The sequence below is a fragment of the Sinocyclocheilus anshuiensis genome, unplaced genomic scaffold (assembly GCF_001515605.1).
Source record: "Sinocyclocheilus anshuiensis isolate Anshui unplaced genomic scaffold, SAMN03320099.WGS_v1.1 scaffold13, whole genome shotgun sequence".
Classification (NCBI taxonomy): Eukaryota; Metazoa; Chordata; class Actinopteri; order Cypriniformes; family Cyprinidae; genus Sinocyclocheilus; species Sinocyclocheilus anshuiensis.
Window position 1 is genome coordinate 1940560 of NW_015538026.1, and position 12685 is coordinate 1953244.

A 12685-nucleotide genomic window follows, 5' to 3' on the forward strand; every position below is an offset into this window, starting at 1 on the left:
ATTACATACTATTCTAACTATTATAGTTAGAAAAAATTCTTAAAATGTATCCTAAGCACAACATATTAGATTAAAAGTGAATAGTGACGATAGTGAATCTTCAAAAATAACTCAAACTTTTGGAACATGCTGTTGGCTCACGCTTACACAAACACATTCTAATGTAAAAGAATGTTCAGTATGATGGTGAGAGTCTGAAGGTGGAAGGCAGATGATAGAATAAGAGTGGGACAACCCGCAACATGAAGGATGAGTAGGTGAAGATTAATGCAGAGTAATGTGACAGTTCTATAATGGGTGATTGTTGAATAGAACAGAAGCCTGCTGACCACAGATACCAAAAGCCTCGCATAAGTCCTGTGATTTCACAACTCAAGCCTGGCTCCACCTGGGGAGTGCCACGGAGGGCAAGTAATGTAATCAGTGAACAACCAAACACTATGCCAACTATAGTTAATGTAACTCCATTTTTGTTATGCTCCCAACTACAGCCCCACCCCACATACCCCGGCCCACCTGGAATATCACTTGGCCAAGCACCATTCATCTCATATCTGGAGCCGTGCCTGCTGCAGACTTACGTATCTCACTGCTCTTTAGACAAAAATGTGACCCAGGGTCCTACTTGTTGACAGAAACAATCACATGCATAAACGTACACCAACACACACATCAGATGTCAGTTTGAGGAGTAATCCAGTGGCTTCTCTTATGTCTCTCTTAATAGCCATAACTCTCAATAGTTATGGAGACAAAATGCGAGCTCTCGATTATTGCATCACTTTTTCAGCGCAGAATCTCACATCAGTACAAATTGGGACACTGCGGCCTCTAGTTGTCACTCATAATAACTACAGGAAAGTGGGTTTTGGAACTGGACAGACTGCTGATATTTACCATTAAGGCACTGATTATAAATTTGATTTGATTTTTTTCAGAATTTCTATATATAAACATGAACACACACATACTGGCAATAAAACACCGTGCCCCTTTGCTCTTCTTTGAGTAAAACCTTTATATATAACTTTACATTTAAAGAACTTACATTTAAAGAACTCAGAACTTTGGCTAACGTCCTGGCTTGTGAAGTTCTTTTAGTAACATTGATAGAATATTCGTTCAAAGTTATATGATCTTTAATAATGTTCTCAAAACATTAAAAACATTAATTATATTATTATTATTAATTATAAGGATTATTATTTATACATCGTTCATGGAACAATATTTGAAACATTTTTGTTCTTGTTTCAGAGAACATTCAAGAGCAACACTCCTATAATGTTTGCAAAATGATCAAATGGAATGTTCCTTTAACATTCTCATAAGCAGAAAAAAACTGTTTTGGAATAATAATAATAATAAATCATTTACAAACTGGACTTTTTGAACGAGAACTTTAGCTAAATGTTCTTAGAACATAATTTTGTTAGCTGGAAGTGTGCTTTGTTTCTGCAGAAATCTATTGTCTACTCTCTACAGTGAGGCTGTCATGTGACAGGGGATGGTAAAAACACACCAGCAAATCGTGGGTGTTGTCGAATTTGGAATGTATTTGCCCAATTTGCATAAAAGGTTTCCTATTGTGTAGGCCTAGATGCCATTTTTACTATTTATATAAAAGAATAATGAAACAATATATTTATATACAAACAAACAAATGTACAACAAATAGGCTATATGAATATGTAATTATATAAATTATATGCTTAAAACATTAATCATATTTATTAATGACAATCTATTAGATTCAATACCTGGATAATATTGATGAGTTTGTTGTTTCTCTTTGAGGTAATATTACTAATATAAACTTAAAAAAAAAAAAAAAAGTTCGTTTTCATGCATTTAAATTTATAAGTGGAAAAACAAAATAATTTACCTGATCATACAACAGTATTCCAAACAAAATATACTTTCTAGATCTCGTCAATAAAACATCCTCCCTGAAAATATTTGAGTGCATGCAGTTAAAGAAAATCTTTAATCTGTTGTCCCTGTGCTTTACGTGTAGCCTAATATTTCATGTAACTACAGGTGCATGAGATCTCGCACATGCGCCTTGTCATCAGTGCAGTCTGCAATAGCGAGCGTCCTGCGCGTGCCCACCAGACTCAAGCAGCGAGGCGTCACAACAAAGCTGGTAAGCAATTCACAGGTATAGCCAATTTAATGCTGAGACCAAAGGGCATACCTAATCAAAATCATGTGGCATAAAGTGGCTCGCCGAAGCTTTGCGATGTCAGTCTTATTTATGTTGTCTGAGAGTTAGCACTGAGACTACCCATGTATGTTTTTTTTTTTTTTTGCACGTAATTACGTCGTAAAAATCACAGAGATATATAGGTGCACTAACTAAATGCATGTCGAAGCACTTTAACGTGAAGCGTGTCGCTGCCAGTGACCTTCTCGTCTGCGCTTAGCGACAGTGCCAAACGGGGTTTGTCTTATTTAAAGGGCTGTCAGACACCCGCAACATGTGCGCCCTGACTGTACAATAGACATGTTTGCACACTTTAAACAGTTTAATCTATTCGCTGATACCATGCATTTATGTTGTGTAAGTGCGTAATTATTTGCGCACATGCTTAAATCCAAATAGGCCTGACATTATAAACAGCCGCTGCATGGTAAATCGATTGTCCGCATATGTACAGCGGGAATGCGGCAGTTATGGGTGCATTACGTTATTTCTTGAGCATCGCAGACAATGACTTGTGCCTGGTCCTGTTGCTATTGTGTTGATAAATTGTCAGTTTGCTGCATTAGGACGACCTGTGACCCTATAAGAGGCGTCTGTAAAATGAGATTATTTAATATTATTAGCTTAGTTAAATTTATCTGACCCCACCCACACCTCCACAGTCTTACAGGTGGACTACAAATGAACCACAGGTGCTCACTTTCTTTTTTGTTTAATCCTCAAATGTTTATTTTAGTGTGGGGTAGGTTGTACCACCAACTGAAAACATGTTGGATGTTTTACCTGTCATTTTATATCCATTAACATGATCACAAATCAAATCATAAAACAAGACTTCTATTGTAACCTCATGATGACAGTGGACATTTACAATAATTTAAAACAATTTCACCCTAGCTCATTTTAAATTGGTTAAACTGATAAACAACCATATTACAACAATCATTTCCCCAATAAAATTTAAATGTTTTTCTTTTGCATGAATATGTTGCATTATTGATCATTTTATGTTGAAGGGCAGAGTAAGTGTTCTTGGAAGAAGTATGCTTTATTATTTATTTATTTAACTTTATAATGTAATGTAAATATTAATTCGTTAACCTTTGTTTACTCATTTTCAGACATGAAAATAAGTAATTAGATTGCAGTTATGTGTATGAGTTTGTCCTGGGTTAGTTTAAGATGACATTGCAGCGTGCCATGAATCAGCAACTGCACTCTTTGTCACCCAATTGGTTAATTATCTTGCACGCAAACAAATTCTAATAAACAAACTGTGTAATTTTAATAGCGATATCCTTTATGCTTTGTTATTTTTAAGTTAGAGCTGTCTTTGAGTGCTTAATTCTAAAATTACATAGAAATTTTCAAGAAATATTACTGCATTTATTTTCCCCTCAGCCAACAGTGGGCCTCTTTTACATACCCCAGAAGAAGCATTAGAGAGGAAGTTAAGAGATGTGGAGATCAGATGAAAGTAAGTTTTTTTTTTTTCTTCATTTTGTACATTTAGAAATGTATTAGACATATGTTGGACAATATTGCATCGTACCAATTATAATGGGTATTATAATGGGTGTAATATAATATTAATACACTTATTATTTCAGCAAATAAAAATTCTTCATTGTGTCACAGGCATGTTCATATGTTTCAGTTGTGGAAGAGGAGGCGCCTAGAATGCCATCAGAGGTTTTTCTCCAGCAGCCCGAGGTTCAAGATGCCCACTCTGATGAAATGGCACTTCATAGCATCTCGGAGCCAGAAGGGGGAGAGATAAAAAAAGGGATAGAAGGAGGAACAGATGTGAAGATGGACTGCAAAGACAAACAGAATGCAAGCCAGCCTGTGTCCCAAAATCTAGTTAATCAAAATCAAGCCTGTCAGACAAGTAAGATTGAGCATGCTGTAATGATAAAACAGGATTATGGGACTGAGTTACCTTTAAATGACACTAAGGGTGATCTTGGCCCGGGTAGTAAACCCCAGGGTGAATTACCCTGTCCTCACTGTGAGAGAAGGTTTGTGAGTAGTCAAGGCCTACAGCGTCACATACAAACACATGCTATTTCAACTTGCCACACACAACGGTTTAAATGCAGTCGCTGCAGAAGAACTTTCAGTACATTGTTTAGTCGTCGGAGGCATGAGAAAAGACATGAAAATAGAAATAGGAAGACGGATGATCTCACAGGTGTCCCTTGCACTGCCAGTCAGAATGTGCCTGGCAGTGCTGAACCTCTGAAAATGGCATCACAGAACCCAGAGCCAAACAAGTGCATTAATGTAGCTGATGGTGAACAAAAGGATGATAAAAACAGTGATGTCAAATCCTCATATGTCTGCAAGTACTGCAAAAAAGCATTTAGGACTTACACTAGTCTAAGGAGACATCAGCGCAGGATCCATGAGCGCCATCTTCTTCCTAGAGGAGTTTATAAGAAGGTCAAAATCATTGAAGAACCTGAAGGACAGCAGCTTGTTGAGACGGCACAGGACAACCATACTGCTATCTCGCAGTGTGCAGAGGACATTGATCAGGAAAGGGAGTACATGGTTGACATCTCCAGTAACATTTCAGAGAATCTTAGCTTCTACATAGATGGGAAAATTGGCTCAACATGTGCCGTAAGTAACTGTGAGGTGATTGAGATGAACTCTGGTGGTTCTGCTGTGATTGGATTAAATGCTGTTATAATCAGTCCAGCTCAAATTACACAAGCTCTTAAATTAGAAACCAAATCCAGCAGTTTTACCTCTGACCTGTCTGAGCAGTCCTCAACCAGACGTAGGACGTCTACCCCACCTTTACTCCCACAAATAAAAACAGAATTAGAGTCTGAATCCATCTTGAGTACCTCCTCATCTTCCTGGTCATCCTTGACACTGTCCTCTACATCTGGAACTCCGCTGGTCACTGCTCATTTACCTCAGTGCATTGAGACAGTTGCCTTTCACAAGGAAAAAACTATCTATCTGTCTCCCAAACTCAAGCAGATCCTTCGGAATCAGGATGGCAGTAAACCAGCATTTGCACTGATTGCTGATGACCACAAACTGGGTCCTCCCATATCCCTGACTGTTTTACCTGCAACAACAACTAGATTTAAGAGAAGGACAACCTCCCCTCCCAGCTCACCACAGCAAACCCCTGATGTGAATATAGAAAAGCAAGATCAGGATTCTACAAACGCCAAGAAGTCAAAGTTGGAGAGCCATGGGTTGAGCCTCTTGGGCAATGAAGAACCTGAGCCTTTGAATTCACCCATTAACAGCTCTGATGGAGCTCCAATGCAGCAACATATCTTGCCGTTGGACTGCTCTGTATCAAGAACTGGTGGAAACTCCTGTAATCAACAGCCACTGGACCTCTCAAATTCTGTGGTTAAGCAAGAGAGCAGCGATGCCTTAGCAGAGTCCATTCTGGACTTAAGTATTAGTGGAAAGAGTTTAGACTGTGACTCAGCTGGAGTCTACCTGACTCAGCTTGCTTTAAGGAAGAGTAAATCTAACTCTAGTATGCTTCAGAAGGTACTTATGAATGATTATGGTCGGGTAGACATTCCTTCTGCTGAAGCTCCAGCTACTGCAGGTGTCCTCAGTGTCCCTGACATAACAAACCTTGCAGTTGTGGCAGTGTCTGATGCAGGTCCACCAAAACCTGAAAAGTTTTTGTTTGAGTTGGCTCTTCCTCCTGCTTCAATCAATCCAACCCCTCCACTGCTCGCTCCTGTCAGTATCCATCCAGCTTCCCCAGTCCCTTCACCTCAGTGTTCACCTTCTTTGTCTCCAACTTTTGTATCCTTTCTATTGACTCCCACAATGGAACCCACTACTCAGGACATTCAAACTCTTCATTCAGCCTTCGTGGTAACTGACATTGAACCACCCACAGGGTCTGTAGAAGACTGTGCTGATAATCCTGTACATCTTTCACAGGGTGATTTGAAAACGACAATCCCTGACTGGGGGTCCTCTGTTCCTGGAGGTCTGGAAACCCTTATACCTGCAGTCCCTTCACTAAGTTTACAAAGCTCTCACTGGGTTGCTGATCCTTCTGTTTGTGAACTAGCTCAAAGAACATTGGTTGTAGACTCTGTGTTAGCTTCTGATGCACAGATATTTTCTCCATCTCTGCCTGTTAACCAGTCCAGCATCACGTCCTTGGCTTTTCCTCCAAACACTGTTGTTATAGAGTATACAGTTGCAGTGCAATCTACAGAAAATATTCTTCCAGCTCTCCAACATAATTCTGCTCAATGTCTCTCAGATCAAATTCCTGTCGAAGCATTACAGCAAGAACCTTATGTCCCATCTGAGCCACAACCTCGCAGTCCTGACACCACCCTACTGCCTGAAACCTCCACACAGTTGGCATCTACAGAGCAGTCAAAAAGTTATACAGATGGTACATTGACTCTCACTGCTTCCACCAATGTTGTTGAGGCAGAGAGCAATGAGAATGGACAGGAAAATATCCAGTCCTCTGATTTTTCTAAGCAGGAAAACAAAGTTGAAGAAGAATTATCTCCCTTGCATCCTTTTTGCAAGAACTTCATGTGCAATGTTTGTGAACAGCCCTTCCAGTCCATGAAGATTCTTAGGCAACATGTAGGTGAGCACTCAAAAGAGTGGCCCTATAAATGTGAATTTTGTGTGCAGTTGTTCGAGAGTGACACAGGTTTGCTGGAGCACCGATCCAGTTATCATGGCATTGGTAAAATTTATGTTTGTAAAACATGTTCTAAGGAATTTGCCTTTCTCTGCAACTTGGAGCAGCATCAGCGAGATCTCCATCCTGGTCAAGAGTGCTCACACACTGAAGCAGTACATGGCAAGTTAAGACCTGAAAATCATAACAGTCCCAAAACTGACATTACTGATCCAGGCCTTCCAATCACAGAAATTAAGCAAGAATCTGACAACGCAACTTCAAAAGAAGAGAAGGATGCCTTGGACAACACTTCTGAGGAGCTGTTCACAACAATAAAAATCATGGCATCAGGAGGGGTCAAATCAAAAGGCCAAGATGTACGTCTAGGCATTAACCAACATTATCCAAGTTTTAAACCGCCTCCTTTTCCATACCACAATCGGACACCAACTGGGACGACAGCAGCATCGGCCACCAACTTTACCACCCACAACATCCCTCAGACCTTCAGCACAGCCATTCGTTGTACCAAGTGTGGTAAGAGCTTTGACAACATGCCTGAACTGCACAAGCACATCTTAGCCTGTGCTAATGCTAGCGACAAGAAGCGATACACTCCTAAAAAGAACCCTATACCACTTAAGCAGTTTGCAAAAGCACAAAATGGGGTGTTATCACCTGCAAGGATTGTTAATAGCAAGCAGAATCTCTCTCAGAAGGTCGGACAACCAAGACAAATGAACTTTCACGAATCACCAGTTAAGATAAAAATGAGTATCCTGAATAAGAAGAAATCTCAGCTGGTGCAAAGGGGTAGACCTGCTGGGGGAAGAAAGGCCTTTGCTCATGATGACCTGGGCATTTTTGCATGTCCTCACTGTAGGAGAGAGTTTACTTACAATGCCAGTTTAAAGAAACACGTAGCTTTTAGCTGCCCCATGAGACCAGCCAGTAGAAACTCCAAAAAAAGAACACTCAGCATTGTTTCAGCCCAGGAGAACAACGGGAGCCTTCGCAGACAACTTGCAAATTTGAGCGCAAAGCCACAAGGGTCAGACCACGGGCCAAAAACAATAACAAAGAATCAGACCATTAAGCAAAATGCAGCAGTTGATACCACTCAGGATTTTAGGCTTAAAAGATCTACAATTCTGTCAACATCTGTGGTTCAGTCTAGTAAAAAAGGCAAGCCTATTTTAAAGAGTGGCTTTATGCCACAGCTGGCTTCAAAGCAGATAGTTCTCTCATCTGTCGCTCAGGTAAACTCTCAGGAGCCCGGCGTTCGGGTACATGCTTTAGGTAGAAAATTGGAGCAGAGACTGGGCGATATAAAGATACAGCCCAGAAGAGAGGACCATTTGTCTCTGAGGTTGAGAGAGAGAGTAGGAGGACCCATTACTCGCAGTGTGCAGCAGGCCAGCACCACAGCAACAGTACTTAAACAGCCAGGCAGTCACAACATCATCATGCGCCCTGTCATTCTTCAAGTCAAGAAATGAGATGTGAAATAAACAAAAAATGATTATTGATGTTGACTGTCTGTTTTCTTAAAATGCCTCCTCAATGCAACATTTATCTGTAAATATGATCCATCTAAATATTGGACACTGTTTAAACAAACTTAAAATGATGGCTGAAATAAGAACGCTCTTAAAGCCTTTTTTTTCATTTACTATCTCAAACAAAGCAGGCTATAATATACATTCTAAGCATTATGAAATCCCATTACACATCAAGATATCAACTTCTCATTTGTAAATACATTTGCTGTCTGGAACAATTTTAATGTGCTAATACAGGGGGCGATATTCCTGGATATCTGTATTTAGCTCCTATACTCTGCTCTAACACACCTGCCTGTGGTTTTCAAATGACCTTGATATGCTGGTTTAGGCGTGTTAAATTAAAGCCTGAACTCATGCACTTAAGTAATTACTTATTAATGTAAGTATTCTGTGTTTAAAAGACGATGTGTTCAGTGAGGTTCACTGGAGCACAGGAATTATTGTAATGGTAACTCGCTTCTATTTTTGTAGATTGTGTTAGTTGTGTTTTACTTGTTGTATAGATGCAGTCTGAACTCTTCATGCATGCCAGATATTTCATGTTTGAGTGGTAGTGGTAGTGTTTATATATCAGACTCTCTGCACTATAACAAAAATGCTGCAGGAGAGGAAAAAGAAGGGTCAGAATATACTGCATACCTGACAACATCTGCACCTCGAGGAGCAGGAGAAATCTATATTCTGTTCACAAAGAATATTTATGACTAAATGTCAAAAGTCTCTGTATTTCTCTCATCGTTGCTTTTTTTGTGCCATCTATTTGTGATCAAATGAGTCGTCATATTTAATGGGTCTCGTTTTTTGATGCATATGTTGGGGAAGCATTGGGGAAGATATTTATTTGCTAAATAAGAAAGCATTTGTCTGGAAATGTAGCTCTAAAGATGATTGTTCAATAGTTTGCACAAATTTGTGTCTTGCTGAGTGAACATTCTGATGGTAAACATGGTATTAGACTAAGCAAAAGGCCTAAAAGGGTCAATCATTTATAAATCATTATGAAGAATAGATGCATTGTTTAGGAAAAATGTTACAGAATAATATTTTCTTTTAATTAGAAGACTTCTTTTTTCATTAGATCCAATATTTTAGAACAAGTTAACGGGTAAAAGGTTAATTAAAGTTCATATGAACACTGAATTGTTTACAGTTTGATTGATTGTTGTGACTGAAAATGTTACTAAAGCATGCCTGTTTGAGACATTTACAGTAATAATATCAGAACTTATCTTCTGGAAAGAAATGTAGTCATTAACCATCTCACATAGAGGTTCCACTGCAGTTTCATTACACCTTTATGATGGTGTGGTGTAATACTTGGCAGAGATTTAAAAAAAAAAAAATCTGAAATATTGTAGGCCTACGGAAAAATCATTTTTGTAACTTTGCTAAAATTCACATATTTAATCCAATATTTATCTCCTGCCACAAAGTTTGCTTTGTGGCATTCATATTCTTGACCCAAAATAGGTTTGCAGGCTTGAAGGGTTTCAGAAGCTTCTTTAATGTGAAATGTGAGTGTGGTCTGGGAATTGGTAAAATAATGTTCAACATCTCCAGGGTTGGGTTGAATCTGTATAGTTTAGAAACCTTGTTCTCGAATGATTGAATAAATTGCGCTGTTTTAAAGTTGTGTTTAAAGTTCGATGAATGTGTGTTTCGTTTTCATTGCCTAATTGCATGATGTCACAAAAAAGAAATGACAGTACAAGCCAAACAATCTGAACATCAGACACTATATCATAAACATAAGATACATCAGTTTTTTTATCCTACCCAAAAAAGTAGCATCCCAAGAGTGAAGGATGTCAGTGACATTTCAGATGCATTCCAACAGCACTCACAAGCCTCATAAACACATACTGAATATGACTAAAAACTATTTGTCTTTTTTTTTTTTACTCATAATGGGCCATATGTGAAAACTGATATGCAAAACCAGAACTGTGACTTAAGTATCCTCTCAGTTACTGGTTCAGTTCACCATTACTCAGAGGTGTAAAGTATTGGAGTAAATGTAATTAATTACTGTACTTGAGTATCTTTTTGGGTACTTTGTAGTTGTACTGAGTATCAAAGATATTAGCAACTTTTACTCTTTACTTCACTACATTTTTGAATGATTATCTGTACTCTTTACTCCACTACATTTGAAATGAGTGTTGCAGTTACACATTACATTTTGCATGGACCTAGCTTTTTCTGCAGCAGTTTATTTCTGCTACAAAAGATGTGATACTGCCTATTACAGGTCACTGAAAGTACTGCGTTTTGCCCTTACTCACCCAAACTTGTCAACAAGGCGACTTTATGTGAATGCGAGTTCCTTAGCAAGTATTTGTGAATCACAGGTGTTTTATATATGAGGAGAATTTGCCACTGATGATTCAAACGTGAGTTTTGAGCAGTGTAGAGTAGCGCTTGTTGTCTGTCATTTCTCCGATCACAAATGCAGACATGGTTTTATGCAGTGGTGTATAAAGTACCTGAAAGCCATACTCAAGTAAAAGTACAGATATCTTACCAGAAAATGACTTTGGTAGAAGTTGAAGTCACCGTTTAGAATATTACTTGAGTAGAAGTCTTAAAGTATGTGATATTTATTGTACTTTTACAATAAAAGTATTTTTTTAATCTTAAACGTACTTAAGTATTAAAAATAAAAGTACAAGTAAATGCAAAATGGAAAAGAAGCAAATATATATATATATATATATATATATATACAATTTGTTTTTAACATAAAATGTTGAATACCGATATTTTAAATAATTTAAAACATGAAAAAAATAGTAGAAATGTAAAATTAAAACCGCCAGTAGGTGACAGCAATTGACTGTTAATGAGTGAGTCATTGAGATTCAACCAATTCATTCAAACGACTGATTCATTCCGAAACAAAGCATTTGACTGTGTTAACGAGTCAATCACTGAATCATTTATTCAACCGATTCGTTCAAAAAGCTGATTCATTCAATAAGTAAACACCGTCCATTGCTCACGACTGATTCATTCAGAAACCAAGCATTTGACTGTGTTAATGAGTGAATTACTGAATCATTTATTCAACCGATTTGTTCAAAACGCTGATTCATTCAATAAGTAAATACCCTCCGTTGCTCAGAGACGCAAAACAGTGATGTGATCTTTGTTTGGAACTATTTTCGTTCGCAAAATTGAGCAAACACAAGCAATATTATGTCTAAAATGTAAGTCACTTATGCTTTACTGAACTTGTATAAAATGATTATTAAATGTGTTCAAGCTGATATCTGCACAAAAACGGTACTCATTGTGTGATATAGATTAAGTTAACTACATTAAATTATATAAATATAAAAAGCATACACAAGCATTTTTGCCATCTACAATTTAGAATGCCTAGAATTTTGAGTTTTAATAGACTAATAAATCAATGTGCGTGCACTCTGTGTGTGATTTGGTGATATAGCCTACTTGATAATGTCAGATCGCACATCTTTACAACAACACTTACCATATTATCGCAGACGATGCTGTATCGCACACCCCAGACTCGACTTGAGTGGAAAATGAATCATCCGCGGTTGTGCGCGCACTGGTTTGCACATCAGCAAAGGTGCTTTTAGGAGTCTAACTTGCAAGCGCCAGACACTGATTCGTCAAACCTGCTTTCATGCAGTCCGTGTTCTTCTTACTATTTTGTAGTAAGTAACGAATATACTTCGGGGAAATGTATCGGAGTAAAAGTATACATTTTAATTAGGAAAAACATGCACAGACAAATCCAAATTAAACCCTGCGGCTCGTGACGACACATTGATGTCCTAAGACACGAAACGATCGGTTTGTGCGAGAAACCGAACAGTATTTATATAATATTTTACCTCTAATACACCACTATGTCCTACTGCTTTGAGCGCGCGCACGGCATCCGGTGCGTGAGGTGTGTACTCGCTCTGGCGTAGTTTACGTTAATGGGTGTGTTGATATCCAGTCGAAGAGCAATCAACCATAACTTCAGGCGAGCAGGCTCAGAAGTTGGGAATACATGGAAAAAAAACAACAACTCCCGAATGAGTTCGCACGAGAGAACGTAATCTGTTAGTTTTAAGTCGGTTTGAACAATCCAGATGAGCGCAAGTAAGTACCATTTTGATTAGCCGTCGTACCTACAATGTTTGTGCACTGTGTAAACAATGAGTGAAGTATGCGCACAAGAGATCACTTCCGGCGCTTGCGTAAACTACGCCAGAGCGCGTACACACCTCACGCACCGGA

General features: G+C 38.5%; 1 protein-coding gene across 2 annotated transcripts; it reads left to right on the forward strand.

Moving 5' to 3' along the window:
- The first annotated feature begins 2052 nt into the window (after positions 1–2052).
- On the forward strand, positions 2053–8772 carry LOC107679681 (PR domain zinc finger protein 2-like). Of its 2 annotated transcripts, XM_016475318.1 has the most exons (3): positions 2053–2146; positions 3608–3683; positions 3864–8772. In XM_016475318.1, the coding sequence occupies exons 2-3, from the start codon at positions 3665–3667 to the stop codon at positions 8357–8359; spliced, it is 4515 nt and encodes a 1504-aa protein (XP_016330804.1). In that variant the 5' UTR covers positions 2053–2146; positions 3608–3664; the 3' UTR covers positions 8360–8772. The 2 variants fall into 2 exon arrangements, with proteins under 2 accessions (XP_016330804.1, XP_016330795.1); XM_016475309.1 differs by lacking the exon at positions 2053–2146 and having other exon boundaries at positions 3650–3683; positions 3845–8772.
- Positions 8773–12685: the final 3913 nt, after the last annotated feature.